Source organism: Triturus cristatus, chromosome 3_1 (genome assembly GCF_964204655.1).
Source record: "Triturus cristatus chromosome 3_1, aTriCri1.1, whole genome shotgun sequence".
NCBI lineage: Eukaryota > Metazoa > Chordata > Amphibia > Caudata > Salamandridae > Triturus > Triturus cristatus.
In genome coordinates, this window is record NC_140583.1 from 915,640,948 (window position 1) to 915,653,311 (window position 12,364).

The 12,364-nt window shown below is 42.0% G+C and overlaps 1 protein-coding gene across 1 annotated transcript in view; it reads left to right on the top strand.

Moving 5' to 3' along the window:
* PLA2R1 (phospholipase A2 receptor 1) overlaps positions 1 to 12,364 on the top strand; it is a 946,386-nt gene that overhangs the window by 432,082 nt on the left and 501,940 nt on the right. Inside the window, exon 7 of the mRNA XM_085645464.1 lies at positions 4,891 to 5,079. Within this exon, the coding sequence (XP_085501590.1) occupies positions 4,891 to 5,079 (189 nt within the window). The remainder of the gene's footprint in view (positions 1 to 4,890; positions 5,080 to 12,364) is intronic.

Here is a 12,364-nt window from a genome sequence, read left to right on the forward strand (position 1 = left end):
TTTTTTTTTACCCCTGTGGGGTTCCCCAAAGAGGTAGCGTCTGACAGAAGCACTAACTTCATGTCAGCATACATGAAGTCTATGTGGGAAGAGTGTGGGGTAACCTATAGGTTCACTATAATCATCACCCCCAAACTAATGGTCTTGTGGAGAGATTCAACAAAACCTTGAAGGGCATGATAATGGGCCTACTTGAGCCCATGAGGCATAAGTGGGATGTCCTCCTTCCAATGCCTTCTCTTTGCCTACAAGGAGGTGCCACCGAAGGGAGTGGGGTTTTGCCCCTTTGAACTCCTGTATGGGTATCCTCTCAAGGTACCACTTAGCCTTGTAAAAGATGGATGGGAACAAGCTCCCAAGAAACCTCCTCAAGATTTGGTCATCTACATGACAGCCCTCCTCAACCAGCTTCTGGAAAATGGCAAAAAGTAATCTTGAGGCCAGTCAAGAAGTTATATTGGGCAAAACACTGCACAAAAAGTGACACACGGGAGGCACAAGGGACTTGAAAATATGCCCTTGGTATTTTGTACTGGAAGGGAACCCTTGCAGTACAAAATGACTGCTACACATCACACACTCATCTTGGTATTATGGTGCAAAGGAGGGGGGGTGGCACTATCTGACCTGTTTGAGCACCAGCGCAGGGATGCCAGCAGCAGAGCTATATATGGCTCAATATATGTTTTCCCCCTTGCACAACAACTTTCGTTTCAGTGTTGCACAACTTTTTAATACATTTGCCCCACAACAGTTTATTTGAAAGGTATTGTGTGGCGTAAAACAATCATTGCATAGATTTACTTACCATTTTAAAACCCAGCAGGCACAACGCAAATTGCTCAGTGGTTCCAGCTATAGGGCGGTATAAACGGTGCCATTTCACCGGTGCAAAGCTTTGCATGCTGAATTTTAAAATTTCAGGGTTAAAGGGTTTGTGTACCTAGCAATTCTCAAGGCTAAATAATAATACCAAGATAACTCTGGTGATTAATGTACTTGCTGGAGAGATCTGTGTTTTATGCAGTCACAGTTTTGACTAGTCATGGAGTGTGTGTTAGTGTGTCTGCTTCAAAGCACAACTTGTATCATACAGATCTCAGATTTGAATTGTACGCAAATAATTTGGTGGGTTACTGTTTTTGTCACAGAGATCATTTTGTTACTTGCAGTTTATAAGTTATAATCATCCTGCAATAGCACAGTGAGCTATGAATCGCACCAAAGATAAGTTCAAACTCTAAGAAATAGGTGTAGATTTTTATTTTTTTCTCTTCTCGATCTTCTTTTATTCTAAGGCTGCTAAAAAAGGTTTTTCTGTGTAGTAAAAATCCTAATTAGTGCAGACAACATCAGCCATTATATTACATCTTAAATCGCGACTTTGGGCCAGATGTACAACTGTTTCCTGCAGTTGCAAAAGGGTATTCAACCCTTTTGCGAAAGCAAAAAAAGGTGGTGGTATATACCAACACTATTTTGCAAGTCACAGACTTGTATAATAGTGTTTGCAACTCGCTATTAAGAAGGGGCCTGCCAAGTGCATCCCTTCCTAATAGCGAGTCCAAATGGTATGTACCATTGTTTAGCGACCGCATTTGCGGTAGTAAAAAACTTGCAGTTTATCACCTACTTCAAGTGGGTGGCAAACCATTCGCAAATGGGAAGGGGTTCCCAGGGGACCCCTTCCTCTTTGTGAAAATAATTTTTTAAGAGCAGGCAGTGGTCCCAGAGACCACTGCCTGCCCTTGAAAAATGAAACTTTTTAAATGCATCCTGTTATCCTTTAAGGAAAACGGGCTGCATTAAAAAGAAATGGCTTTATGTAAAAAGCAGTCCCAGACATGGTGGTCTACTGACCCCAGGCCGGCCACAATCCCTGGGAGTGCAAGCCGTTCCCAATGGGTTCGCAAATTGCGCTTGCCTCATGAATATTGATGAGGCGTGCAAATGCTATCCCAATGGTAATCGCTAACAGTGTCTGTGACACTGTTGTACATTGAATTTTGCAACTCGCAAATTACGGTTCGCAAAGTGGTGCAATTTGTGAGTTGCAAAATGCAAACATTTTACAGCTGGCCCTTGGGGCCGATTATGATGCTGGTTGTAAAGCCTACGGCCTTCGGTGAGATGCTTTATGACCGACATTGTTGGTTTCAATTCTGATTGGCTGATTACGAAACAGCTGGTCGGAATTAAAACCGGCCAGTCACTCCAGCTGGCTTCCGACGGGCTCAAGGAGCCTGCTGGCCAGTTGGAACCACCCTGTAATCCATATCAATGGCGGTTTACGCCATCTGGATTACGATGCACGGTTTCCGGCAGGGTTTCTGTGGAAACCCTGTCGGAAAGCATGTTTGTGGGCCCCGAGCAGGGCCCCTTTCCCTTGTGGCCTCCGGTCGGGGTGTGCCTGCCCTGGGGTGAAGGGATTAACACAATCTCCCAGTTCTCTATGGGAGCTTGTGTTATGGCCGGTGTATGGCCGTAACGCAAGCTCCCATAGAGAAATGGGAGAATGCGACCACACCATGTGCAATCTCATCTTAATTAGGCAGTCGGGACCGCTGACCGGAGGTCGGTCGGTCCCATTTCTGCCACAGTGTCGGTCAGAGGAAACTCGTGCCATCGTAATAGGCCCATTAATATATAATGCTTACCAGAATGCATGATATATGACTCCTACACCTCGTAGTCCTCATTATCTTATTTCATTGTATCATTTGACATTTGCTATATATTTATTTATACACTTGTATGATTCATTTTCTATGTATAATATGTGAGTGTGATGTATAGTGCCCTGACAACATACATTAGAATGAGTAGCACTGTAAAATAAATGAAATGTGTCAAGAATGGCTATGGAGAAAGGAGAGGAATCTTTGGAGGGTGCTACTGAGGTAATTCGTGGAGAAGGAGGTCTTGGGGGAGGCACGTGCTAACAAAGATTGTTGCACCAGACGCCAACGCCCTAAAGCTGACCCTGATGCACAGTTCCACACAAGTACCCTTGCAACCTCTATTAAATAACCCCAGGGGTTTCTTAGGTGTAATATCTGTAAACTACATCAGATTCCCCCCTCCCAAGTAGCAGTGTTATGTCAGAATACAATATCCTGTTTTTCAAATAGTTGAACAGCAGTTGAGTGGAATCCAGATTTCACTGCCAGTTTGAGTTTCAAATTCATGTTTATTGCTTCGGAAAGAAGATACCCGAAAATAAATTGAAAACTGATACCTTCCTACATTGTGATACATTAGTTATTGCTGCTCGTCTGCATAAAAAAACTAAACGGGTCTTGCTCAGATTTCATGAAAATCATTCACACAATAATTTCGAAGCCAGAGTATTCTGATCTGTTTTCATTGACCATGTCATGGACACCGGTCTCACTTGTCATTTCAAGTCGTATTTTGATGCACCTTACCACATTAAGGAGCAAACCAACCTATATGCACCCAGTCACCCCCAGAACCCAATCTAACATTTTACGATGGCACAATTGAATTGCCCAGCATTGCATTACACATAATAGCTAACAGAACCCACAATCTGCATTATGTATATCTTATTAAATGTTAAGAACCTTTAATTTGTTTTAGTTTGACATCAAGTTTGGAAAAGGATGCTTCTATCACAGTATTTTGTGATGCAAGGGACCAAAAATCAAACATTGATCTGCATTACCTTAATCTGGCTTGTGATATGACTTTTTAGGATTCCAGATACCCATGAGAGAATTACATCTATTGATTGTGCATGCTGCCAAGGCTTCTGCTGAGTCAGTATGGCCAAAACTGCTTCTTTAATGATACTTTAAAGGATTCTGCATGTCGTGGGTGGAACGCGTGTCTCCTATGGCTTGGACTGATACAGACATGCTTGCCTTTGGGGACAGCTATGAAAATGCACAATGCATATTTTTAAATCCATTCCTGTGCTAGATCATAAGACCACCAGTCAGCACCAGGTCTGGACACAGATCTACTGGTGGTTGCCACTAGTGACCCAGTGTTAGTGATGCGGAAGCCATTGTTACAATGGACCCTGCAAAGCAGTATCAAAGGATCTCACCAAATGATTTCAGTGGGTGCAAGTCTAGTATAGTGTTTTCTCATGGTTCTTCTTGCACTCTTTAGCCAGGATGAAGGTCTTCTTGAAGGTCATGCTCCTCTTTGCTCAAAATATAATTTTTCTGGACGCCTCGGACCAAATGGTCTAACTGGTAAGGATACTACCTTATGAATATTGTAAACACCTATTTACAAGCATATGTATAGTATCCATGGAATTAAGTTATATTGCTTAAAAGTAAGTAGCGATTGTTTTTCAGATGCCAGGTCCAAGCCTCATCCACTTTAGTTACAATTCTTTCAGTATATTATTTGTCAATAGATTTGCTGAAGAATATTCAAAGAATGGACGGCCAGGCATAGGTGGTTATTAGGCTCATGTGTCTTCCAATAAAAGTGGGCCCACAGGCCCACACACACACCACACACTTGCTTAACTATCTTACTCTAGCAGGCTAAGTTCATCATCTGTATCACAGCTAGGAAATATTATCTGAATCTTGTTGTTGTGGACTCAAATGCCAAGATTTAGTAATATGCAAAGGGCATTTGACTTGTAAGGATAAATATTATTAGAATTATGTAACAACAATATCTAATTACTAATATGTGAAGTAAAATGTTCTCTTTTGCGCCTGATCACATTTCTTTTGTTTTGCTTCTTTGCTGAGCTCTGCTATAGATAAAAGTCATTTCTAATATGGTCAATGTATTTAATGTATTTAAAACAAATAAACTGGTACGGTTGTGCACACTTATTCAACTGAATACATTTTCACAATTCTTTCCCCCCACAATTGGATACATAATTAACAGATGCATGGAAGTACTACCCTACACATTGTGATTCGGGCTGGTTCGCCTATAACCGGAATTGTTATAAGCTTCAGACAGAGAAGCAGGGCTGGATTAACGCTTCATCTTCTTGCAATCAGAAGGACAGTGAACTCATAAGTATTACCTCCTTAGCAGATGTTGAGCTGCTGATTACTCTTCTTCACAATGGTAAGTAGTGGTTCTCGCTGTAACCCATTCCTACATTATGTTGTTGTAGGTCTGACTTGACAGATGTAGCTGTACAAAAGTAGTTAAGGAAAGCAGGCTACAAAGAGCAGCTCAGGCTGAATCCTGTTTTAGATCCTCTTTTTGCAGCCATTTTTGATTGGGCAGCAGTTGTGTTGGCCAGCCTTTCAAGCAGTGCCTTTGCTCATAACAGACAGAGATGTTGTTAATCTAGACCCCGAGTCAACTACAGTAGAAAGGAGCTTTGTGCGGTGTAACCCTGTGGCAAATATAGCAAGAATGGGTTTTACATTCTGAACTCTCCGACAAATACAATCGCGAGGTGTACTATTTAGTGAACTCTCAAATGCAGTATGAACGTGGTTACATTGTGAACTTTGAGACAAATACAGTAGGAAAGGGTTTGACATTACATATCCTTTGACAAACATGGTATTCCACCTTAATATTAACTCCATAATATAATGCTACCAACACATCATGACCAAAATATCAACAAGGTAAGTATACATCGGTTAATATGGGCTTACTTTGCTTCACATATATGTACCTTGATTATAATATACATTTATATATATATGTATAAAGCTGATGGATGGAATGCGTGTAAAAGTCTCCGCGATTTGCAAAAATTTGGGCTGCATCGAATTCCATGGTTTTTCACCATTTGTTGCCGCTCCAGACAGAGAGCAGGCATGTATAGTGCAGCAGTAGAAATACAAGCAACCTCAGACTGGTTTTGTTCTCGTTAGGTATAGCTTGGTTCCAAGAGCATATTAAGCATGGAACCCATGTTTGGGACTACCCGTTACAGTTAGAGTGTTGCACTGAGGAAAGCACACAGTTAATGGATGGAATGCATACCAAAGTCTTGACCAATGGCTTTCGCTTGGGGACAAATCTCAGTCCATTATATTTTGTCCATTATGCCACAGCAGACACTTCAGCCCAAAACATCAAGACAGATCCCCTTGGAACTGGGGCAGGACCATGGATGATTTGGATTTAGACACAAACATATTAGGGTCATTCAATCTCTTTAGGTATACATCTCTCATTGAAAAACCAGTACCCCAATACGTGCACATAAAAGGAGATGACACATTTATTCATTCATTCCATAGTATAATGTCAATAGAACAAACAAAAATGTCAGGGCACATAATGGAAAAGTGTGACAGATAGCACTAAATATACCACTAAAACCGAGGACTCCAAAGCAGCCCTACACTATTAAGCCACTATAAGGGAAATCTAGAGACAATTAATGGTTTGTGGACTTTTGAGTAAAAATCTGTGTAAATCTTTGCAGATTCCCTCCCTCACTTGCAACTGCGGGCCCACTCAATTTGAGCTGCATTGGGCCGAGCCCTTTCTGCAGGGTCACTTTTGCCCACTTTTGCTGAACCTGTTTTTTTTGGCGTTAGGACTGCACACTTTATACAGTGGTAAAGTGCTTGTGCTCTCCTTTCTGAACATGGTAAAATTGGTATACACCTGGTTGGATTATTTAATTTATGCCCAGGTCCCTAGTAAATTGTACTACATGTACCCAGGAACTGGAAATTAAATGCTATTAGTAGGCTGCAGCACTCATTGTGCCACACACTAAAATAGTCCTGTAAGGCATGTCTCAGTCCTGCCACTGCACCCTGTAGTGCAGTCGTAAACTGCAGTGTCGGCCCAACAAAATAAACCTTTTGCCAAGCTACGCCTTCCTTTTGAAAACTTATAAATCACCCCTAAATTAGGCTTTAAAAGCTCAGAGGGCATGGTGCATGGCGTTTAAAAAGTAGGGCATGTGTACTTAAGTTGTACATGTCCCGACAGTGAAAAACCACTAAAGCTATTTTTCCCTGTACCAAGGCTATCTTTTCCATAGACTAACATTAGGTTTCCTTATTGCACTTAAGAAGTGATAATCCTCTAAGAACTCAGAGAAATCTAGGGCTGAGAATAGACCATGCAGATAAACTGTGTTGTAGTCCCAAGGTTCCCAGGTACAGAGGCGCTCTTTGTCTGAACGCTTTCCTGGAGCATTCAGTGTAATGTGATTAACTGCTGAACCGCAAACCGGCCACAACTAGCGACCCACAACTGTCAAGCGAGCCGACTTCCCGCTTTAAGTACCCTCATGCATATATGCATGAGGGTACATGCATATTCTTAACTCTTCTTGCAGCAGATTTTAAGTAGTACAGAACATATTTACACACATACTGCATGAGGCAAGTTGATTTGGAACATCTGGGGATATAAATATTAAGGGGCATATTACCAAGGGCCGGCGATACAATTATCGGCGATTTAGCGTCCGTTTTTCGGGTGCAAAGCGGCGATAATTATATCGCATTATTTACAAGGACACGCTAGCACGTGTTTGCTTGACTTGGCTCCCATTTTTCACACGCCTCGCCACGCATCGATAATGAGATGCAAAGTAGGCGTGACTGTGAAAACAACATGGAAAAATATCGCGAAGGCAGCTTCACGATATTAACAACCAGGCGTAGCGATAATTTAAATTGCGCTAACTCTGCCTTAACTCAGGAATTTAACGTCTGTTAAATTCCTGACTAAGGCATACCTAACATGGGTGGTGGATTGTGGGGCTAAGGCCACAGGGCCTATCATCAAGCTTATCGCCGTTTTCCATGGAACATCGCAGGAAAACCAGCGATGTTTCATGGAAAACCGCGCTGTCACTGGAATAGTTATCGCCATAGCGCTAAGCGTTGATAATACAGCGCTAGCTTGGCGATATATTTGAGTGATAGCCGGCGATGATTAAAAGCGCGCTAAGCGCGCTCAGCGATAATTATCTCTGGGGCTTGATAATATGCCCCTAACTCTATTTAAACAGGGGTACTCAAATCACTAAATCCTCACTCTCAGAATTACGAGTTGGGTAGAGGAAGGAGAAAAAACATAGACAATACATTGGATTGCTTTATTATTTTCTGTGGTTTCCTGATGAAGGCGATATGCCGAAACACACATAGAGGGCCTCATGTAGGTAGCGTACCAGTTACCACTTCTTAAATACCGAGCCGTACCGACTCGGTATTTAAGAAGTGGTAACTCGTATGTAGGTAATGAGTCGGTAATTTTTACCGATTCGTTACTAGTCGGTAATTACCGAATCGGTATTTACCGATTCGGTAATGAGGCATACCTTCCCATTGATGGGAAGGTATGCCTCATTACCGAATCGGTAAATACCGATTCGGTAATGGGGGGAACACATACAAGGGTGGCAGGGTGTCACATTGACACCCTGTTGCACCCCTGATTCGGCCATGTGTGCACATGTGGCACACATACATGCCCTAAGGGCATGTATGTATGCCACATTGCACACTGCTACGCGCGTAAAAATGCATTTACACATACATTCATTATTTACCACCAACTATAAGTTGGTGGTAAATACCGACTCATAAACACACACACACACTCCCCCTACATCTCGATTTTGCTTTCGGAATTTACCGAATCGGTAAAATTACCGATTCGGAAAAGTTACCGATTCGGTAACATTACCGATTCGGTATTATTACCGAATCGGTAATTTTACCGATTCGGTAGATTCCGAAAGCAAAATATGTCCCCCTACATACCAATGGCCAAAATACCGGTCGGTAACGGTATAATTACCGAAAATCGGCCGTTACCGACCGGTATTTGGCTACCTACATGAGGCCCAGAATGCTGAATAATCAGGCCACTATTTTGAAAGAATGACGACTAATTAGGCCATTGTTTTGTAATGAATAATATACAAATTAGGCCACTACTTTCTAATCAGTCCATTGATAAATATTTATGCATTTTTTATAATGAATGTCATTGTTTAAAGTATGCAAGAGAAATGTGTAGTAGTATGAATGTGTGTTAGCAGAGTATGAATGGTTATCTTTATGATCAATCCTCATGCATCTGTAAATTATCGATTATTTGTCATATTGTGTTATAATAAAAAAGAAAATATTTTTCTATTTATTGCATTGCTTGTCTCTCTTATGATCCTAGTATATGCCTCCAGTTTCTAAACAAGTATCATTAGTTGCCTGAGCGTTTTCTTATTTGTTACTTCATCCCTGCCTTGGGCAAACATTGTTGTAGCAGGGGACCTATTTTTTTTACTTCAATGGTAGAGAATCTCACCATAGCACATTTTATGAATGTACGTATGCGTGCATGTATATATGTATGTATTGGTATTTATAAAGCGCAAACATAGATGGAGAGCAACAGCGTGCTGATCAAGGGGCATGGACCCTGGGCAGGTCAAGGGTGGACAATGCACACAAATACCATTAATTAACAAGAACAGTGTTGACAGAGGGTGTGTGAAAGTGGAGCAAGTAGCCAGCAACAAGGCACAGTAAGCCCACTGACTATTTATCTATTTTATTTTTAGCATTTGTAAAGCGCAACTGTCACCAAACTCGTTCCTGGCACTGAGAGCTTATGTATAGGCAGAGCACTACTGGCGTAAAAATCGCACATGAGTGGGAAGCAGAATTACTTAAAGAAGAGTCAGGTCTTCAAAGCTTTTCTGAACTTCAACAATTCAGTTGATAACCTGAGAGTGGGTGGCAGCTTGTTCCATAGCTATGCTGCCTTGACTATAAAGACCCTTCCACATTGTCTTGTCTTACAAAATGTATTTATACAAACATAATTTGCAAACCTCGAGCTAAGATATCTCCCAGGAGGATATCTTTTCAGTCTGCGTTGTAGAAGAGCAGGGTCCTTGTCCTGTGGTACCTTAAACACAATGCACACGGCTTTAAAGAAAATCCTCTGCAGAGGAAGCCAGTGCAGTTACTTCAGTGCATGGGATGCAAATGATCTTTGGTGTCTATTTAATGCTAGTTTATCTGCTACCACTTGGACTGGACTGTGTGTAGTCTGTTGATCAGATAGTCCAGGGGTCCAAGTAGCAAGGCATTGCAGTAGTCCAACCTACTAAGTATGACACTACCGACAATGAGAGATTTTACTTGGGTAGGTAGTAATGGTAGTAGCTTCCTAAGGCCACGGAGAAGTGCGAAGGAGGTACCTGTAACTTTAAATACATGACTCTCCGGAGATTAATTGTCATCAAATATGACCGGAAGATTGCACACTGTGCCCAATGTTCACAACTCCTCTCCTGTTAAAATGGGCCAGAGGTTGGGTGGATGTATAATGGGGATTTTGCTCGCCGAGCCTCACAGGAATTCCATTTTAGCTCTGTTCAGCTTGAGGGAGCTTATGTGCATCCAATTCACAATGTCCAACAAGTAATTCTGGAATTCAACCACTACATCCTGCTGGTGTTGTTAACGGACAGCATCAGCTGCGTATCATCTGCATAGTTGACCAGCCTGGTGTTATGCGCCTCTATAAAAGTTATGAGTTTCCTCATGCAGATGTTGAGCAGAACTGGGATAAGTGCCAAGCCCCGCAGTACTTACTGTCACAAGCTTTTACATTCGTAGTGGTAGTGGGGCTAGGTAACAGCCTGACAGTGATCCGCAAGGTAACACTCCATCCACTTCAGCACTGCACCACCCACTCCAATTTAGGCTAATCAATCAAGGAGGATTTTATGGTTAACCATGTCGAAAGCAGCCGGAAAGTCGAGCAGAATCAGAACTGTCGACTGACCGCTGTCTACCTTCATCTGTAGCTCATCCATGGCAACAAGTAGAGCTGACTCAATACCATCCTCTGGTCTGAAGCCGAATTGTTCATCTACTTGGAGAGAGTGAGTTTCCGAATATTGGCACAGCCTCCTTCTGTTATAGCGCTTTTTATTGGAAAGGGAAGGAGTGATATGGGCCTATTGCTACTCAGGACCAGAGGGCCAGCTGCAGATTTTTGCAAGAGGAGAGTTACTAAGGCCCTCTTCCACATTCGTGATTCAAAACCTGTCAACAAAGATTGGTTACATTATGCAATGTGGTGGGGGGTGAGTTCATCTACCGTCTCTTTCAAACGTCTAAGTGGTAGAGGATCAAGGGGAGAGCCCAATGAGGTTGACATGGCAATGGTTCGAAAGCATTCCTCAGAGATAGGTTCTATGGTATCGAACCAACAAATAGGACTCTCAAGGGGTCTGGCCTGTTGTGTACATGGTGAAACATAGCACTGGTGCTTCTGTTCTGTGATGAGTATCAATGGCAGGCTGTTGTTCCTGTATTATTTGAAATGGGCAGATCAGAAGTTATAAACTGGGAGGTACCTCCACTGTCCTCCAGAATCTTGCCTATTTTCTTCTCAAAGAAGTCAACCAGATTATCAGAAAGCTGTCAGGGTATGATAGTTCCTGAAGGAAGTCACTTTTTGTAGCTGCAAGGATAGTACTGGCATAGTTGTCAGCATTTGCTTTGCTGACCACTCTTTTATATTCGTTTACAGAGATCTTTAAGCAGTTCTTGCATTTGTAGTTTCCCATAACCATCCAGCTCACTCTGTGGCTCTCCACATGCAGACACAACTGTCACATACCTGCACCTGATTTTATTCACCCAGGCTCCTTATGACACCATCAAACCTCCACCAGGGAATGAGTGACACAAATGCCTTTTTCAGAAGGAACCCAAAGGCCAATGGAATGGTCTAAACAAAAGCGCCCTCAACATCAAAATATTCCTGTAGCATAACATGCACAGTCCAGTACATGAATCCTGAAATCATCAATCTCTGGCCATCCCCAGGTCCATCCAACAGGAGAAAGCTACATAAATCCGTTGATATGTCTTTGATGAATTACCATTCATTAAATTGTGCCAGCAACCTTACACTGCCCTGCACAAGCTGCATAAGGAGCCGTGATTTAACCCGTCGTGGCAATGTATAACTTATCCCTCTCCAAAAACGTCAATACCCCCTGAAAAATGGAACCCGCAGTGGTGTGCACCTTTCAGCCTGAAGCTACACATTACAAATATGCAATAATGCACAATTACTCAAGGTGGACAACTGTAACATGCTTTCTAATAGCTTTGCACATCACCTACCAAAAGTGCAACCACTTCTTGGCACATTTCCAGAGCCATATCAGATTAAAGTGTTTAATTAATGGTATCATTTTTCAAGATGATCCTCTTTTACCATGGACATTAAAGGTCATGTTGAATTGCTGTTTGTTAAAACATCGCAACCCTACTTTGTTAACCATATTTTATCACATTTGGATTATTTTGCTTATTTTTACTCTTGTTATTCGAACTGTCTTTGTCTGGACATTATTCTCTTTCTGTCTTTAGGGGAA